At 40.0% G+C, this 18,955-nt stretch overlaps 1 protein-coding gene across 5 annotated transcripts in view; it reads left to right on the top strand.

Moving 5' to 3' along the window:
• ANO1 (anoctamin 1) overlaps positions 1-18,955 on the top strand; it is a 140,728-nt gene that overhangs the window by 85,533 nt on the left and 36,240 nt on the right. For 3 of the 5 annotated variants that reach the window (XM_082224312.1, XM_082224311.1, XM_082224314.1), the window contains exons 7-12: positions 3,761-3,812; positions 7,115-7,180; positions 7,683-7,738; positions 10,248-10,289; positions 14,438-14,502; positions 16,631-16,765. In XM_082224312.1, coding sequence (XP_082080438.1) covers positions 3,761-3,812; positions 7,115-7,180; positions 7,683-7,738; positions 10,248-10,289; positions 14,438-14,502; positions 16,631-16,765 — 416 coding nt within the window. The remainder of the gene's footprint in view (positions 1-3,760; positions 3,813-7,114; positions 7,181-7,682; positions 7,739-10,247; positions 10,290-14,437; positions 14,503-16,630; positions 16,766-18,955) is intronic. The other 2 variants (XM_082224313.1, XM_082224315.1) reach the window with 1 other exon arrangement.

Below are 18,955 nucleotides of genomic sequence, written 5' to 3'. Positions count from 1 at the left end.
AAACATTTCATAACTGCCCCCTACACACACACACACACAATGTAACATAGAATACCTGTGAGCTGGCTCTTGGGCATATTCACAACAAAGAGATTCCCCACCACAAACACATGTTCCAGAGTGGCCTCCAGACAACAGCTCTCTTTTTGAATTTGAAATCAGAAAAATTCAGTGAACACTGGACAACCATGTGAACCACTGATCCATTAAAATCAGCTGTGAGCCACTGATCCATTGAAATAGGAAGAAATCACCCATATGCAGGCCTAGTTATGCACTGCTGACAAATAAGGGCTGAGGATGAGTAGAACCATGCCCTTCTTTCCAGAACGTGTTTACTCTCATCAAGTGGAAAGACAACCATAGAAAGAATCCGTGGGAAAGAGATAACATTTTCTGTGCTTCCTTTTGCATTTATCAATAAACAATACATAACTGTAACTGAAGCGTATAATTTTTTATGCGGTTATGTAAATACATTCTCTTCAGCAGGGGACAGCAATTGGCCAGCCCTCCCCCTTTTTAGTCACTTGTTTTCCTTCTTCCCTGAAGTTGCCATCCAGCGTTCATTTCTAAGCTCTCCTATAATATTAACTAAATAGGTCAATATTTAGTCACTCCCGTCCCTAGCATTGCGAGACAGACAGTTCAGAAGCATTCATTTAGTTTTCTCATTTAAAAGTCTTTTCTTCTCAGCTCCTCATCTGACAACTGAGGGGAACATTTTCTTACCTCCCAGGACTTCATGATTTTGCAGTGGTGACGGGTGACGTTCCATAGCAAACTTAAACATGGAAGAAGGGTCCTTTGTTGTCTTCCCCATTTCTCAGAAACAAGAGAATGCTCCAATTTCCAGCTGCTCTTGTCTACTCTTGAGTGGACTATTAGCATAGTGAAGAAGAGAGGAATAACTGTTCAGTGATTTATTTATTTTTAAAAACCCTGCTGGTTTAAAGTCATGAGTTAAGGCCAACACATGTTGGCTCCACAAATCAAGGAAGCTGGAAGCTAAGGCTGATGCCTTAACAGACATGACCCATGATCAGCAATGATGTGCAATGGATTTGGAAGTGCTCATGACCAGGAGAAAAGCTTTCATTCTTTGCTATGTTAAGATTTCCACCAGCAGGTATGTTGCAAGGCATTTAGAATTGCCTTAGAATCTGAGGTTCTTGATGGAGGTAAAACATGCAGGATCAAGAGTATATGAGACATCTTTGTCCCCATCACTGCATCCTCCCCATCTGAATTTGTGTCGTGCCCACAGGAGTTTCTTGTTTCCAAATGTGGCCATGTTATATTAGAATAGACATTGCACATAGCATCTGCAATATGGTTCCCTCCACAGTCATTGTATTCCTGGCCAAAAAAAGTAACTTCAAAAACTGATCTATGCACGCATCATCTTCTTGCACCAGAAGTTGTCAAAGACTTGAATGAAATAAGAAAACGGCTGCTCAGGAGTTCAGCAAACCATTGAAGGATCACATGCCCCAGCAAGCCTGAATAAAATGCATCAGCCACTTTTGGAAAACTGGAAAGAAATACATTTTGAAATTGGAGTAAAAAATATAAATGTGCTGATTTTCAGCACCTTTAAAATTGCTGTTGCTGTGGCAATTTTTAGTGGATCAGCTTGATCATGTACACAAGGTTTTCAGTTATTAGCTCAGTAAGTGTCATTTTTATAAATTGTAGAATTTATAATAGTAGGACTTTTTTTTTGTAAACTCAAGGGCACTCCCATGCCCTTTAATGAGTCACTAATGAATAGCATCCAGTTTATGGTTGGTCCTCTTGTCTTGTCAGATGTTATGGGATGAAAGGGTCTGTACAAAGGCTTTTAAAATACTTCCTCTATGGAGTCCTTCCATCTCCCTCCTTTCCTTAATCAGTCCTCAATAATCCAGCACTCTCATATATCATATATCACAATGTCAACATTTTTCGTATGCTGATGTCATCTTTCACTTCCTGTGGCTCCTTCAGTAATCCAGTACTGGTCCTTTTCTCCCAAAGAGATTTAACTAGCCTTACTCATGCTGCCTTCTTTCCTTTCTGTTATTTGCAAAGAGAAAAGTAAACTGTTAACAACGTTTATCTATTGCCACTTTAATTGGGGACGTGGGTAATATATGCTACTTCTACTCAGACTAAAACCATTGCAATTAATGACCCTCAATAGGTTCCATTAATCTCCATGGGTCTACTTTGTGTAGGACTAGACCTGGGTACAAGCCATTAGCCCTAATTTCGTTTAAAATAACTGAACAGAAGTTGCTAATATGTGGAGCATCTTTTAAGAACAATCCTCTGGTGAGATGCTTGTCGGAATTCATTAATTCTGTATAATGTAAAACTATTTCTATCTAGATTTTCCACCTTGCAAATATTGTATTTTGAAGGGCAGCATACAATTCCCTTTAAAATTTAAGGCTTAAATAAATGAGCAAATGAATGCAGAAACTACTTAAGATTGGAGTTGAAAACAAGTCTCTTGATTTTATACCAAGCTTCAAATAAATATAAAAGACAAGATATGTATATACCTTACAATCAACACCATAAATAGCGAAATTCACTTACTGCTGTTTTCTCTATATCTGTATTTTAAAATGTTAACATTTATAAACTATAAATAACCCTTTTTTAGTTTTCATTTTAAACTCTTTAAGTATCAATTCTGCCAGAAATACTATCCTTCGAGGTTTTTTGTTTTTTTGCAAAGGAAGAATAGTTAGTAAGTATAGTTCTTTATTGTTTGTTTCCATGGCGTGATAATCCAGCTGCAATCCACTAATTATATGACTTCTATTTTTGACACACAAAAATCTATCCAAAATGCAAACATGGCCACAATGCTAAAACGGTACGTGTTTAAACAAAACAGTGCTTAGCAAAACAGAAAGAATGACTTCAGCGTAATTCCAAATGTATACCTAGACTTGAAGGTAAGTACACCACTTTGGGGCTCATTAGAGTGGGAAAAGAGCCTATTGTTTTGGAATGTTTTAATTGGCTTGAACCTGCACCTTGGAAGTCAAGGAACCATAAACATGGATGAATCATCCAACTCAATTGGGCAGATGGGAGTTGCGAGCGAACCGTTGTTGTTGTTGTTCAGGGAACTCCTGAATAATAGAAGTAATACGATAGAAATAATACAGTATATGTATGGTAACTATCTGGCATACATGGCAATGGCTATAATTTATAGGGTGGTGACCCAGAAGTGGACATTTGCAGCGATTTTTAACTCATGGAGCAGAATGTACACATATGGGAAGGTATGGTTATCAACCTTGGGGGGGGGGGAGAGCAACCGAAGAGTCAGTAATGGCATTCAAAGCAAGAGACACAGGGAGGTATTCACCTACCATGCCCCATTAGTGCAAGGATCTCTGCTTGCATAGCAAGACTTCCTTCCCTCCCTCCCTCCCTCTCCTCTACTCCTACCCCAGCTAGCATCCTTCAGCAAATCTGGTTCAGAGGGTTGGGAGATCCCCTAGAAAAGATTTGGGGCAGCCAGCAGAGAAAGGAGAAGGAATGCTCACCTTATTGAATTCTACCCATACTGCACAAAGCTACTAATTCCTGTGTGCTGAAATAATTGCAAATTCTTAATATTCGATGATGGTGCTCAAGAACTTAAACCTGCCAGTGCTTAAATTTGATCGGTATGCAACCAAAATCTTACTGCCTAATTTCCCAAGGGCTACAGGTGACCTGGTGTTTATAAAACCATTTTTTCCCCTTGTAGGTTTATGAAATATTGAAAAGAACTACATGCACCAAAGCCAAATATAGCATGGGTAAGAAAGTTTATTTAGCTTGCAGATCAGCATATTTTCCAGATTCCAGAATATTTGAAATTTACGTGTGAAGAGTTTGCAAGTTTTTTTATTCTCTTGTCTAACATAGTTCAGGTAACCAAGAGTGATTTGTGTGAGATTTTAACTTGCAGAGATTATGAACTGCTTAAACTGATTTTGTGGAGAGAGACTCAGCTGATATACTTATGCATACCGGTATATGATAAACCAATATATTGCATACACTCACATTGTTTATGCATCTCTCTGTTTTTAGGCCATCAACATTTTATGGATACATGCCATATTTCCCATGCTCTTTGGATATAATTCTGCCAGGTCTCAAAACAAGACATGTGCAGTACAGTCCTATGCATGTTTACTTGGAAGTAAGTCCTACTGTGTTTAATATGACTTACTCCCTAGTAAGTGTGTTTAGGCTTTTAATCTTTGTGTGCATCTCTCACTGCGCTACTCTAATCAAAGCTAACCTTTGAAATTTATTGTAATTTCTATTCTGGCAAGCCATTCAGCCACAGGGTGTTAAAAACAAGTATGGGAAACCGGATTACTGCTATGCATGTGCAAATATTGGCACAAAGACTGATTAAACAACTTTCAAATAATGGAAGACTAAGTTTTGAGTATTTATCAATCCCTGGCTTAAACTGGGCCATTTGATCAACATTTCCCATAGCACTCTTATACACTTCTTTATTTGTTTGTTAAGTATTTTATTTATTCCATAAAATAATTTATGCCCTGCTTTTTCTGCTTTTAAAAGCCCTATTAAGGCAACTTACAAAGTACAAATCAAATCAGAATGCAAGTTGAGTGGCTTCTGCTGTGCCTTTAAGACGCTGTAATGTGGGGTTTTTTTAATGGAGGTTCTTCCTTCAGTGGTATGTTATTGAGAAACTTGTTGGAGGAAATACCTTACAGTCTGTATTGGAATATACAGACATATGCCTGAGTCTTGGCACTGTGTTAGAGGAAACTGTAGAGTTTGATGCATTGGTGGCATGTGTCAAGCTGGCTTTGTTTCTCTATGGTCTGTACATGCTTTATACAACAACAGTAATCAAACTGGTTGATTTTGTAACCAACCAGGAATATTCATGGAATCAACCCTTGCTTAAAAGCTTGTGTGTTGTTTTAAGAAAGTAAGTGTGATTTTTTTCTTTCAGGAGAAATGAGGTTTCAAGAAGTCATTTCCTTTACCTATGTCTGATCATAGCATTTACAAATCAATTTGCTGTTGTGGTCACAAAGTGGCCTAACAATCATGACTACATTAACAGAGAAAGTGGTCTGATAAATTATATATTCCTTCCATCAGAAGTGGATGTGGGGGTGGGGAACACCAGTGTGCGCTGCTTGATTAAAAAATAATAGTTGGGCACTTTCTTCAAAAGATGTAAAGTGATGTAATGCCGTCTGGGACTGCATTTAATCCTAACAGTATATCAAAGTGTGAAGTTGGTTAGGATCAACAGCCAATCTGAAATGAACTTCCAAGATGTCACTAACTCCAAAATCTGACAAGACACTTCCACATTTCTCAGTTTTCAGGTGACTGACACCCAGAGCACTTTTCAGCAGATTTCATCCTCGGAACCTTCATTGGAAACATAAGAGCCCCCCCAATGAGGAAAGGCCCTAGCCTAATAGTAGAACATCAGCTTTGCATGCAGAAATTCAATGTTGAGTCCCTGACATCTCCATTTAGGGCTGGGGTAGAATCCTGGAGAGCCACTGCCAGGCAGCATAGACAGTGGTAGATATAGCTGACCAATGGTCTGATTCAGTATAAGGCAGCTTCCTATATTCCTATGTGATCTTCATTTGAATGGATTGACTAGCAACATCAGTGTAGGGTGGGGGCTTGTCAAACCAGGAAAAATCACTTAAATGAAGTGATTTCTTGTGGGGTTGCAGCAATAGATTTTCCACTCTAATAAAACTAGCCTAAGTCTGCCACTTGAGTAGGTCATCCATTGACATTTTGTCAAATCTTTTGTCAAGGTGTGGGCTTGTTGTTCCCAACCCTTTAATGCTTAACAGAAACACTTACTGATTTGTTTCCTGTGGGCGCTGGGAGGGGCAGGGAGCCATTGTGCAAATAATTAATGATGCTAGACAAATGAGCAGTGTTGGCATTTTCTTCTTCTTCAGAGCATGATCGAAGCTTCTGATGAACTGGGAGCTTTTAGTAACAACTGCACAGATGGTCTTTGGCATTTAATAGACTCAGCCCTTCATTTGCCATCTACAGCCATAAACATAACAATGTGCCAGCAGTGCTAAGGCAATAAAACTTGATTATAATTTTTCTTATGGTCAGGTATTCACCTACACCTTCACTCTTTAAAGTACTCTAAACAAACAATAGCAAAAGACTCGCTTGGCCAAAGAAATTAACTTCGGTTGCAATTTCACTGCTAATAAATTCATGTGCATGTGTATGTTACTCTTTGTACAACAAATTCAAGTGAATTCCATGCTTTTTAGGCTTCTAAGTAAATTGGTTCAGGGTATCCCAGGTTCCATGTTATTGAGCATGAATACTCTAAATAATTTGCAGAAGGTTTAAGTAGAAATACAGAATTGGATGAAATATCAGCATGCAACTGGAAATAGTGTTTGTTGCAAGAGGCAACAAATAACTTTCGTAGACTGTGGCATTAGTATTTCTTCTTGATGCAAAATATCCTATCAGTGAAATAACTCTGAGGATAAAAAATGGGCTTAATGAACCTAGGGGTGCGAAACTGAAAATATTTCCCCCTCACAGAATACATCACACTGTATGTTTTCATATTCCTGTCCAATGCCTTGTTATCATGTCAATATCCACACTGCTGTTTTCATATTGCTTTTTAATATTGGTTTTGCTGACTAGATCCAAGCCATTGTAGACAGGATATCAGAATCAGCATGCATGTTTTCTGAGGTAACATGACCCTTTCAAAGTCTGTCAGGTATCCCGTATTTGGAAGCAGCTATATTAATGCCAGCAGCTGTAATGAAAAACACATCCAGCAATCAAATACTGCAGTCTCCAAGAGTCTGTAAGTAAGCAGTCGCTGGAATTCTGTGGCAAGCTAAAATTTCTAAGCGCATTCTTCACCCATTGCAAAATCCCAGCTATACTTACAGGAGCGCCTGATATATACTCTCTTATTCAATTTCAAATTTTAAAGATGATTCCCCTGAAGAAATAATATACATTCCTCTGAGTCCCCATCGCACAAACATTGTAACTGCTCAATCATACAACTAATAGACAAATGTGTAAACAGGGCAAGGAGAGGGAAGAAAGAAGGAAACTACCCTTTTAAATAAAAGACGAAAATGTGGTAAATATGGTAAGTATAATACCAAGGTCTTTCCAAAGGCTTTCCAAACAGCTTCTCTAATCAAGCTTAAATCTGATTTTTAAAACTCTTTTCTGTGGATGTATGTGTAAGAGAGTGGGAGGGATGGCTATTATTGACACCCCTGGTGGTCAGTCCCAGCTGAACTCTCCTCTTTCTGATAACCTCGCCTTTTGCTACTTCCAAACCTATGGGCTTGCTTTTCAAATCCAACTTGAAGCTTCAGGTTGTGTAATTTATTGCAATGACTAAACTCTTGACTCCGCAGCGTATGACTTCCTCTGATTCTCCACGGCTTTCCGTTTCTTAGAACAAATCATGTTTAATAATCTATACATTCATAAATCTGTGAAGGCAAATTAATGGATGCCGATTCATTCTCTAACAAAATTGCTGATGTTTTGAGAGAGAAATCTCCAGAACTGAAAAGTGGGTTTATGTGAGGGAATTCAGACTTGGAAGCATAAATAGATATCCTCTGTTGTTTTTCCAGGGATCACCAGTCTGCTTGCCAATGGCGTTTACAGTGCTGCATATCCCTTGCATGATGTAAGTGGTCTTGGAATATATTTTATGTTTCTAGAAGCTGATACCAAGAATCCTTAACATGTTAGGTATGAATGACACTATCCTAAACATCTTCAGCCTTTCATGAGCCCAGCATCCTCCTGCTCTGCTTGCATATTACATTTTAGCAATTTCTTCAGGCCAACTTTTTACTGGTGTTGTAACACAAATAATAACTTTCTTTAGCTGTATATGAATCAGAGCCATAAAAATGACTCAGCAAATGACCCGCTCAGCAAACAACCATGCTTTTGACCTTCTTCTGCCAAGGACACTGGGATTGCTGATACATATTTATATCCGTGGCACCATGTAGCTGGTTTCCTGATCTAAATCTCCTTGACATACTCCTAATAAATGCAACACATGCTCTCAATGGGCAGTTTCTGTTGTAAAGGTGGATTGCTTATATATGACTTGAAACACAGGCTACATATTAAATCATATTTACATGCATCCAGGAGTGGCCACCCTGTTGCTGCATCTTTATCAACTATCTAAAGGCTGCAGATTGTATACTCATATTTCACAATATAATTAATTACTTTGGGTGCTTGAAGATGATGATAGTACTAATAACAATAATAACTACAACATGTGTTTATTATGTGTGAATGTGATGTGTTTCCCCAGCAATATGTTTAAACAGTTTAAATATTAACACTGAAGTCGAAATAATACATTCCTAAAGAAGACTGAGACCTGCTTCTCAGTGATCCTGGGGCTATACCTGGACCCCTACTTTAGGTTGTCCAGCTTTATATTAAAAAGGAATGCATTTCAAAATGTTGGGTAGAAATATTTTTTCTTATTAATGTGGAAATCTGCCTCTGGTCCTATTCTTTCATTCCTTTCTGCACTTAAAAAAGAATCACCTTATATTGCTACTGCCCCCCTTTTCCTGTACCAGTTCACCTTGTGACTGCTGTTTTGTGGCTTTTTCAAACCAAGCCAGAGAAACCTGTAGCAGCTTAGACACTCTGTGGAGTTACTGTAGGAGGAGGTCTCACAAGCAGCAGCTTATTTTCATGCATGTGTCAACTGACAATGTAGACACTCCTGTCTACAGAAACTAAGGTGGCGATCTCCAGCATTGCTGTGTTATACATGGCACTAGGTGACTTTAAAAGATGAAGGAATGAAATGCTCTTAACAGGGCACATTCTTTAGTCTTCTTGTTCTTGTGAATCACTTCCAGCATGCAGTGGGAAAGCTCAGGCTCAAACAATAGACATTCCTGGATAGGGATACCCATTCCTGGATAGGGATAACCTGACCACAGTAGCTCAGGCATTGGTAATCTCAAGACAGGATAATTGCAGTGCTCTCTATGTGGGGCTGCCCTTTGGTCTGGTCTAGAAATTTCAGCCAATGCAGAATGCTGCTGCTACACTGGTAATGGGAACAGACTACTGCCAACACATGACACCACTGCACTGGCCTCCTGTCTGCTACTGGGCCAGGTTAGAGACTCTTGTACTAGAGTGCAAATCATTGAACACCTTATGGACCACTTTACCCTGAGCACCCCAGATACGTCACTGAGGTTGTGGTGGGCGTACTATTAGTGGTTCCCTGTGGGCTAGAAGCCAACAAGGGAAGATGCCTTCAGTGTTGTGGGTTCAGTTCTATGAAACCCCCTCCCACAAGAAGTCAGACAGGCACCATCCCTCTTTAGTTTAGTTGCCTGGTCAGTATTGTGTTCTTTCAGGAGCCCTTTGCACCTGAATGCTTCTCAGATGTTTTACAGTGGTGCCTCGCAAGACGAAATTAATTCGTTCCGCGAGTCTTTTCGTCTTGCGATGTTTTTCGTCTTGCGAAGCACAGTCCGTCGCAACTGCGCCTCTTCAAGCGGCTTTAAGAAAAAAGCAAACAAACTCGCAAGACGTTTTCGTCTTGCGAAGCAAGCCCATAGGGAAATTCGTCTAGCGAAGCAACGCAAAAACCGAAAAACCCTTTCATCTAGCGAGTTTTTCGTCTTGCGAGGCATTCGTCTTGCGGGGCACCACTGTACTTCTTTTTCCCCTTCTTTTTTGTGTTTCTCGATTTTAGAGGTTTTAAATTTTGGAGATTTGATTCATGTTTTTAATTTTGCATGTTTTTATTGTAGTAAGCCGCTTGGAGACCTACATGGTGCAAAGTGGGATATACTTTTTAAAATAGATGAATAAAAATGTTATTCCCCCTAGAGCAGTTGCCCAGTCTGCAAAGGGAGGGCCTTAGCCCTTGCAAGCCTGGTGTCCTCTAGATATTTTGAACAGCTCCCTTCAGTCCCAGCCTTAGCTGTTCTGGCAGGAGCTGGTGGGAGTTTTCGCTGAAAAAAATGGATGACATGAGATTAGCAAAGGCTTGCCTAGGACATGATTTGCTAATTCGAAAGTCGTGTCTTTCTCTGTCATAATTACTGGTCTTGCATGTATACAAGAAGAAAATAACACATGCCATATTTGATTTGTTGCATAATATCTCTTGTCTTTTCTTTTTAAAAAAGGGAGATTATGAAGGTGAACACGTTGAGCACAATGACAGAAAAGTAAGTTTGTACAAGAGGACTCACCTCTCAGAGTGTCAGCCTTATGGGTCACCTCTCGAAGTATGGATCATATGGATACATGTCAAGTTTCGGACCCAGCCAACCCACCCAACTGATTGCTTGGCGTAGCAAATGAGAGAGAACAGGATTCTGGAAGCGTATTCCAGAATCACAGAGTCAGGGTGGGAATGTTGCAGCAGCAGGGACATTGTGGCACATGGTTTCTGTGCATGTGTGAGACACCACAGGCTTTTCTAGGCAGACTGTTAGAGCTGCAATTTTTGTGCAGATTTTATTGCAAGCAAGTCTCGTTAAAATTTGTTTTAAGCAAGTCTTGTTAAAATTATTTCGTAATAAGTCTTCATAGAACAAGGATGTTAACAGCCTTTCAAATGTAAAGAGAAATGAGTGAGATATCAGAATAAATATCCTTAGGATATCAGGCTGAAAACAAGGTTCTTAGTTCCCATGAAACTCTGATTCTGATACAGATTCCATTGCTGACCTGTTCCTCATTCCTGAGTAACCTTTTCGTTGGTGTTGGTTATTTCCTACGCTCTTGTTTGTTAGCCAAAAGGAAGCCAGAAAGCAATGTGTACACTTTAATGAGTGTGCATGTTCCAACAATTGTAACTTTCAATAACTTTAGCAAGTATGTGTGTCTAATAATACCAGGCATTATATGTTATTCAGTATTTGAGTGGCATGTGCTACCTTGAGTAATGTAATGAAAAAACATAGTTGTACTAGATTGCTAACAATCTATTTTAAAAGTATGGTCTTTTGCTATTCAGGCATTGAACATGATGATACAGTGGTACCCCGCAAGACGAATGCCTCGCAAGACGGAAAACTCGCTAGACGAAAGAGTTTTCCGTTTTGGAGGTGCTTCGCAAACCGAATCTCCTATGGGCTTGCTTCGCAAGAAGAAAATGTCTTGCGAGTTCCTGCGGGGGGTTTTTCCTTTCTCCCCCCTTTTTCTAAGCCGCTAAGCCGCTTATCAGCTGATCCGATAAGCTGATAAGCCGCTAAAAGCGCTAATAGCGCTAATCCGCTAATCCGTCAATGGGCTTGCTTCGCAAGACGAAAAAACCGCTAGACGAAGAGAATCACGGAACGGATTCTTTTCGTCTTGCGAGGCACCACTGTACTCAAAGGGTTGGGGTGAGAACAAATGACAAAAGCTTACTCCATCTAATGTTGCAAAATCGCTTGAGCAAGCCCTGCCAATTGTCCCAAATGTCATAGGAAATGCTACCCCTTTAAGGGCACATGCCATATAGTTTTCCAGTTGCAGTTTTAGGGTGGTTCTTGCTAATTTCAGAATTCCATTTATGTAGGGGACATTTTCACAAAATAAGCAATTTCTCATTGCTAATTGCTGCGTTATTCATCTGAAAGCTAAATATAACTGAACTGCTGCTCCTTCAGACAGAGGAAGGTATTGTTGTGATTCCTCTGTTCCATTGACACTTTCTCTTCCCTGCATAAATAGCAGAGGGATTCTCACGAAGGAGATGCTATTATCTGAGCACGCCAGTTGTCACTTTGTGCTATCTGGACATTCAGTCAGAGAGAAGAATGTACTACCTGGCCAAGGATTTGATGCATGCCTCTTCCCAATGCCATCTTCACTTCTTTTTCCGGTAGGCCTTAGGCCTGCATCCTCTGGCCTATTTTCAGTGCCTGAGCTCATTGCCGACACATGAAACAAAACAGCAGCAAAGAGAGTTTCAGAGTGAACTATCCTTACCACTGAAAGTAGCTTCACATCCTCAATTTTATCCTCAGGTGTGGGTCACCTGTGTGCCAAATATTCACACTTCTGGTTAAATGTGAAGGGCACACATCTACAAAAATGTAGAATCTGTGCCTTTAAAATATTCAGAAACAGATGATCACCATATTCTCTCAAGTATTTAAAAGAGAAACATGCCAAATTTTACAGGCACATACTCTTCCTGCTTTAATGGCACTGGCCTCTCTGTGGAATGATGCTGTTGCTTTAGGCAGCTGATTCTGGGTGCCCTGAAAGGACACCACATTTTTAGCTATTTAATTTACCATTGTTGTATTTTTACTTCCAAGCTTGTGTTGTCTTTGGTTTAATGTTATGTGTGAATGCAGCCAAAGAGGCTTGCCACGCAGCTGTTTAAGAGCCCATAACATGAGGGGAATATGGTAGTGCCTTCCAAACAGCATGAGTGAACATGCAAAGCATTTTAGGAATCAAAACTTTGGCTAAATTTGGGTTATGGTTTATTTTTTTAAAAATGCTGATGGATGATCGGCGATTTACATAACTGAGCTTCAGATTAGATCATTCTGCTCAGAGGAAATCTCAGTCTTGCGAAGATCCCTGGTATCTTTGTTATTACTTGGCTCCAGTAAGGGTTCAAAGCCTCTTTTAAGCTGAAGGCCAGAACATACTGGCCTCCCCCAGTAATTGAAGAGCATCACAAAAGGTGGATCATGTAGGGTGAGGGCTTCCCAACATTTTTAATCCATTTTGTGATTCCATAATAAATAATTGAGAGTTTAATTAGATGTAGCGTCGAGCGCTAGACACATTTGCATCTGTCCTTATGATATTTTGCACATACCCCACAGTGGTGTAAATCCAGACGAACTCTGTGACCTTAAATATCCGTGTTGGTATTCACCCTCAGTGCACTTTGATTTAAGAACAGAGATTAAATGTACTGTTGCTCCACACTGTAAAGTATAGTCAGGAAGTTGCTCTGATGTGTCCAAGTCAGCATTACTACTTCCAATAAGCCTGCATAAGGTTTAATATACCAAATGCAACTCCTTTATCTGCCACCCAGCAATTGGGAAGAAAAGCAGTGCTCCGCTAAGTGTTCACTTGCATAGACAGATGTGGCGGAACATCTCTTCCATTCAGGCCATTTTCCCACACTACTGAACCAGGAAGCCTCATTGCCACCTCATTCCGCTGCAATTTTTCACTCTGCAGATTGCAATATAAAACCTTCAATTATGAACTATGAATCAAGTGGTCAGCCCAAAAGTCCTAAATGAAAAAAGTGTTACACACACACAAAAGTAACTGAAACACTTTCCTTGACATTTGGAGAATTTGGTTATTTCAGAAGTTTAATTTAAGAATTGAGATCAACTGCATGCCAAGCATAACAAATTCATGATGGATCTCTGATTTTCATAAATGCTGCAATGGCGAGATCTCCAGAGTCTCACCTCTCCCGCAACATGATAGGGTTGTGTTTGGACGTTCTACTGTCATAGCTTTGGCCCAACTGACCTCCAGACTTATCCCTGTGTCCTGAGGAGTTTGGATGTAAATTCAGGGAGGTAGTGTTTGGTAGTGAAATGCATACCTCTGTGGAATATTAAAACTCACTGGCTGTAATCCAACGAACTTGCACAAATCAAAATCAATAGCCATCATTTAAAGGGGGTGTTGAACAAAATTGAGGGTGGGGCAGAATTGCAGCAATCAACAATAACACACCAAGCACAAATATTGTTATTTTTCTCCCTGTCATTACACAGTGACAAGAATAATCAATCTTTTTAAGAAAGAAAGAAAGAAAGAAAGAAAGAAAGAAAGAAAGAAAGAAAGAGGCCAGCTCAGTTTTCTCTAATTTTATGGGTTTATACTAATAGTGGTCTTTATTTGATTTGGCTAACATCGTGGTAAAAAAGGAAGGAAAGAATAATAAAGAAAGATCATTTTGTCCTACTCTTAGGTTCAGTGTGCATCTTTCATATAGTGCATAATATTAGTTCAGAGACTACAAGCCAGGTTCTTCCGTCTTAACCCACACTAATAACTCAAAGAACAAACATCCTCCAGATCTATTAAGTGCCTTTCTAGTATGTGCATAGCTACAAATCATACATCAAGGCCGCTCTAGCCTCCCTCCCTCCCCCCAGCACCTTTATATCTGTCTGTTAGTTCTCTTGTAGATTAATACAAGAAGCTGTCAGTGAGCCAAACCATCAAACTCATGTTCAATACTTAATGCAAATTATATGTATTGGTGGATTAAAGAACATAAACCCACAAGATGGTGACACCAGAGGACAATGTGAACTCTGTAGTGGAAGCAAGGAAGGAACTGCTTGCTTGCAGTTTTAGTTTTAATTTTAAATTTCTTTTACAGCTCCTGTGTGAGGAATGGGCAAGTTATGGAGTCTTTTATAAGTACCAACCAATTGACCTAGTGAGGTAAGGAGAATGTGGTCCCTCATTAAACCTAAAATATTGCCTTGCCCCTTTCCTCCAAATGTTTGTTTACAGCCTGAGTCTCAAGAGAAAAGTCAAACTGCCCAGGCCATATGTTCATCCTCTCTCTGTATTCAATTTGACAACCAAGAGTGGTTCTAAATGCAGGTGGGGCTGTGGTCTAAACCACTGAGCTTCTTGGGCTTGCCGATCTGAAGGTTGGTGGTTCGAATCCCCATGACGGAGTAAGCTCCCATTGCTCCGTCCCAGCTCCTGCCAACCTACCAGTTCAAAAGCACGCCTGTGCGAGTAGGTGCCACTGTGGTGGGAAGGTAAACGGCATTTCCATGCACTCTGGCTTCTGTCACAGTGTTCCATTGTGCTAGAAACGGTTTAGTCATGCTGGCCACATGACCCAGAAGGCTATCTGTGGACAAACACTGGCTCCCTCAGCCTGAAAGCGAGATGATCACCACAACCCCATAGTCGCCTTTGACTGGACTTAACCATCCAGGGGTCCTTTACCTTTTTACCTGGAGATGCCTGGGACTGAAGTTTCTGCATGCAATAATGTTCTCTATTACTACACTGTGACCCTTCCGCAAACTTAAGATCATGCTTATTTTGTTTTAATTCGATTTATATCCTACCTTTTCTCCAGGAACATGCATGGTTATTCCCCCACACTCAGATTTTATCCTCACAACAACTCTGTGGCATAGATTAGACCAAGAGATAGAGACTGGTCCATAGTTACCCAGTGAGCTTCATAATTGTGTGGGGATTTGAACTCTGGCCCTCCAGGTCCAAATCCAACAATCAAACCACTACACCATGCTGTGTCCAACAATAGGAGTGGAAAAAATGGAATCACGGCTGGGGAGGAGTGGCCTAAACTTCCACAAATTGATGCCAAACTGATACTCCCCCCCCCTTCCCACATTCCTAGTATTTCATTTCATTTGTTTTAAAACGACACAACTGCTAATCACATTTTTAACACAATGTATAACAAGGCCCCAAAGGTAACAAGGCAGGTGGCAGGTACTATCTTGCAACTCCACCCTTTTCAGCATTTCCCAGGGAGATGCAGCTTGGGAAAAACCTGAATGCTCTGCTACCACCACCAAATTCAAGTGACACCACCTTACTACAAAAGCAGTCATTATGGCTGGATGGAACAGTATCCATTAGCAATATACTTTGACTTAATGAAAGCTTCACTGGAAAGAATCAGCAAGGGAATATATTTTTCTCTCTAACCTCCTACTTCATTTTCTTTCAACTTTTGGCCAGACACTTCGATATATTGTGCAGCTCCATTTATTACATTCATCTTCACAAAATAAAGGAAGACTTTGTTAAATTAAGACTCTACACTTAGAATCTGGGTTTCATTTATTGCTTTTGGAACAGGAGAGTCTGTGCACTAAAAGGAAAGCTCATTTCAGACATGTGTGAGGGAAGGAAATTGAAAGCTTTTGTTTCTACTTAATGGCAAACCACAGTTGTCTATGGTGTCTGGATTTTGCAAACTATGCTTTACTTAAAGCAGGCATGGCCAAACCTGACCCTTCAGATGTTTTGGGACTACAATTCCCATCATCACTGACCACTGGTCCTGTTAGCTAGGGATGATGGGAGGTGTAGTCCCAAAACATCTGGAGGTCCAAGTTTGGCCATGCCTGGCTTAAAGGAAATGGTGTACTGTGGTTTGCCACTAAGTAGAAGCTGAACTTCCCAATTCCTTTGCCTTGCACTTGGGGCAGGGAGGAATGAAGACATGCCTTATTGTCCTCATAACAATAAACCATGGTTTATCATTGTGTCTGAACTGAGCCAGTGTGAGGAGATCCTCGCCAAGCCTGTGGTGACCAAGATAGCTATAGAAACAGATCAGCAAAGCTGCCTGATAAGCAGGAATGGATGACTTACTTGGTGCCTCCAGTCCTGGATCTGTTCCAAGCAGCATGCAGACAAGAATCCTCCAAGGGGAAATGCATTCCAACTAATCAACAGGGCTTATTTTCTCCTTCAAAGTCAACCCTGCTGTGTGATTCATAAGCTTCAGCATGGTACAATTTAAGAAATAGTAAACATTGCACAATGTTTCCCCTTCAATGTATTTCAGAAAGTACTTTGGTGAAAAGATTGGACTGTATTTTGCCTGGCTTGGCGTTTATACACAAATGCTTATTCCAGCTTCCATTGTGGGGATTATCGTGTTCCTGTATGGCTGTGCAACAGTGGACGAGAACATACCAAGGTAACATACACATCTGTGGTTTTCCATCTTCCACGTGTTCAAAACGTCCTCATTTCCTCTTATGACACAGGGAATGTCCAGTCTGCTCAGTCATGCTTGCTTTATCTTCATAAAAGGAAATGGGAAACATTAGATTTAGAATCACTGACAATCTTGTACGACCAATAATACAAAAATTATTTCAGAATTCATATGATTAGTCTTAGCACTTGTATTCGTGAATTGCCTTTTTTAACAAAGGTAACTCACAGTGAGTTACATCAAACCAATTAAAACCAACAATAAAATAACAATGAAAACCTAAAAATATGACAATTCAAAGAAAAGACTAAAAAACAAAATTAACAAAAAGGCAGGACTACAGGTCCCACCACACTAAAAAAAGAAAGGCCACAGTAACCTTCCAACTGCTGGCCAAAATCCTGGGGAGAGAAAACGTTTTTCCTGGCATTAAAACTACATAAGGGTGTTGCCAGATGTGCCTCCCTAGGGAGAACAGTCCACAAGCAAGGGGCCACCAATGAAAAGGCCCATTCTCGTGTTACCACCCTCTGAACCGCCCATGGAAGGGGCATCGGAAGAAACAATAAAACAATAAAAATGTTTAAAAAGCAGAGATAACACCCTCCCTCTACATGAAGAGATCCATTCCTGCTCCTTTCACTGCACTTGCGCCTTACGTGTACAAGACTCATCAACAGGAAAAGAAATAAGTTTATCATCTGATTACAGCTGTATGAACTGTGCAGGTATATTAACTTCTCACACATAGCTAACACTGCTGAACTCAAGATAAATGTATAAATAACAGTAGATGAAAGTATATTTCATGCCTGTTGATGAGTCTTGTATATATAAGGGGCAAGTACTGCCCCAAATCCAGAGATGCTTATATACAAAAAACTATTGAGTGCTAATAGGTACTCAGCTTCCATGCACAGAAACTGCTTGACCATTTCATAGATGGGAGATGAATTAATTTTGAGTATCGAAATATCTACACACTGCTGAAATTAGAAGCACATAGCTAGTTAGCTTATACCAAGAACAAACTTAGCTGGTCTCTAAGGCACTACTGGACAACTTTTTTATTTTTTTATTTAGCTTGTTATATACAGTGATATTCTCTAAGAATGAGGCTGCAGTGCTCTGTACGCATTTACCTGGGAGTAAGTTTCAATGAAGTCAATTGGACTTCTGAATATATGTACAGAACTGTACTGCATGTGGTCCAAAGCTGATAAGATGGGAGTTTTACTAACTTCACTTAATGATCAATTATATTTAACTTGCAGTCATCAGTCTTGAAAGCTTGCATACTCTGACACGAACAGGTTTTATTCAGGAAAAACATATCAGCTTACTTGCCTTATATCTCTCAAGAGTCACATTTTCTGTGGCTGCTTTCTAAAGCTTTCAAATCTTTAATTGAAAATAGATCAATATAGGGTACAGGAAATAGAAGGATGCTAATAATGTATATTAGTTAAGTGCTGCAACTTGCGACGCAGTTCTAATTTATGGGAAATGTCTGTTTTTCCTCAACATTTTTGTTTCCTTGTGGTATCTGGCTGATGGAATCGCTGCAAAGATTAGACATAAGGGGTTCAGAACTTAGTGTGGCATGTGGGAGGAAAGAGTTTCCTTAGTATAGACCAGGCATAGCCAATGTGATGCTCTCCAGATGTTATTGGCCTACAAACCCCGTCAGTAAGAATGGCCAATGGTCAGGAATAATAGGAGTTGGAGTCCAGAAACATCTGCACTGGCATCCCTGGAACTAGGCTTCTGAAATGTCATTCTCTGAAGTAATCCAGTCCAGAATTCTAAAAGGTGTCCAAATGCATAGGAAACAAACAAATTTCCAAAATACATAGTAGATCACCACTTAACCCTTTCCCCCGTGACTTCTCATATTCCTTGAAGTATGAGTTTGATTCTAATGGTCATTTTTATTATTAAGCATCATAGTTCAAGAAAAATGGTTACACATTGGGAGGAGTTCGGGAGAGGCTATGAGCTTATCCACACTTGCTCTTGTCCTGCTTCTCTTCCCCAGGGAAAACTGCTCTCTAGTGCTCACTCAGAACAAACGGCAACCCAATTTTCCATGGATTGCTGTTTGTTCTGATTTAAAGCTAAAGAGCAGGTTTTCCCTGAGAAAGGAAAAAACTGCCCAGACCCATGCCT

This window comes from Podarcis vaucheri (assembly GCF_965113315.1).
Source record: "Podarcis vaucheri genome assembly, chromosome: 1".
Taxonomy (NCBI): domain Eukaryota; kingdom Metazoa; phylum Chordata; class Lepidosauria; order Squamata; family Lacertidae; genus Podarcis; species Podarcis vaucheri.
This window is presented reverse-complemented; position numbering and strand designations above follow the sequence as displayed.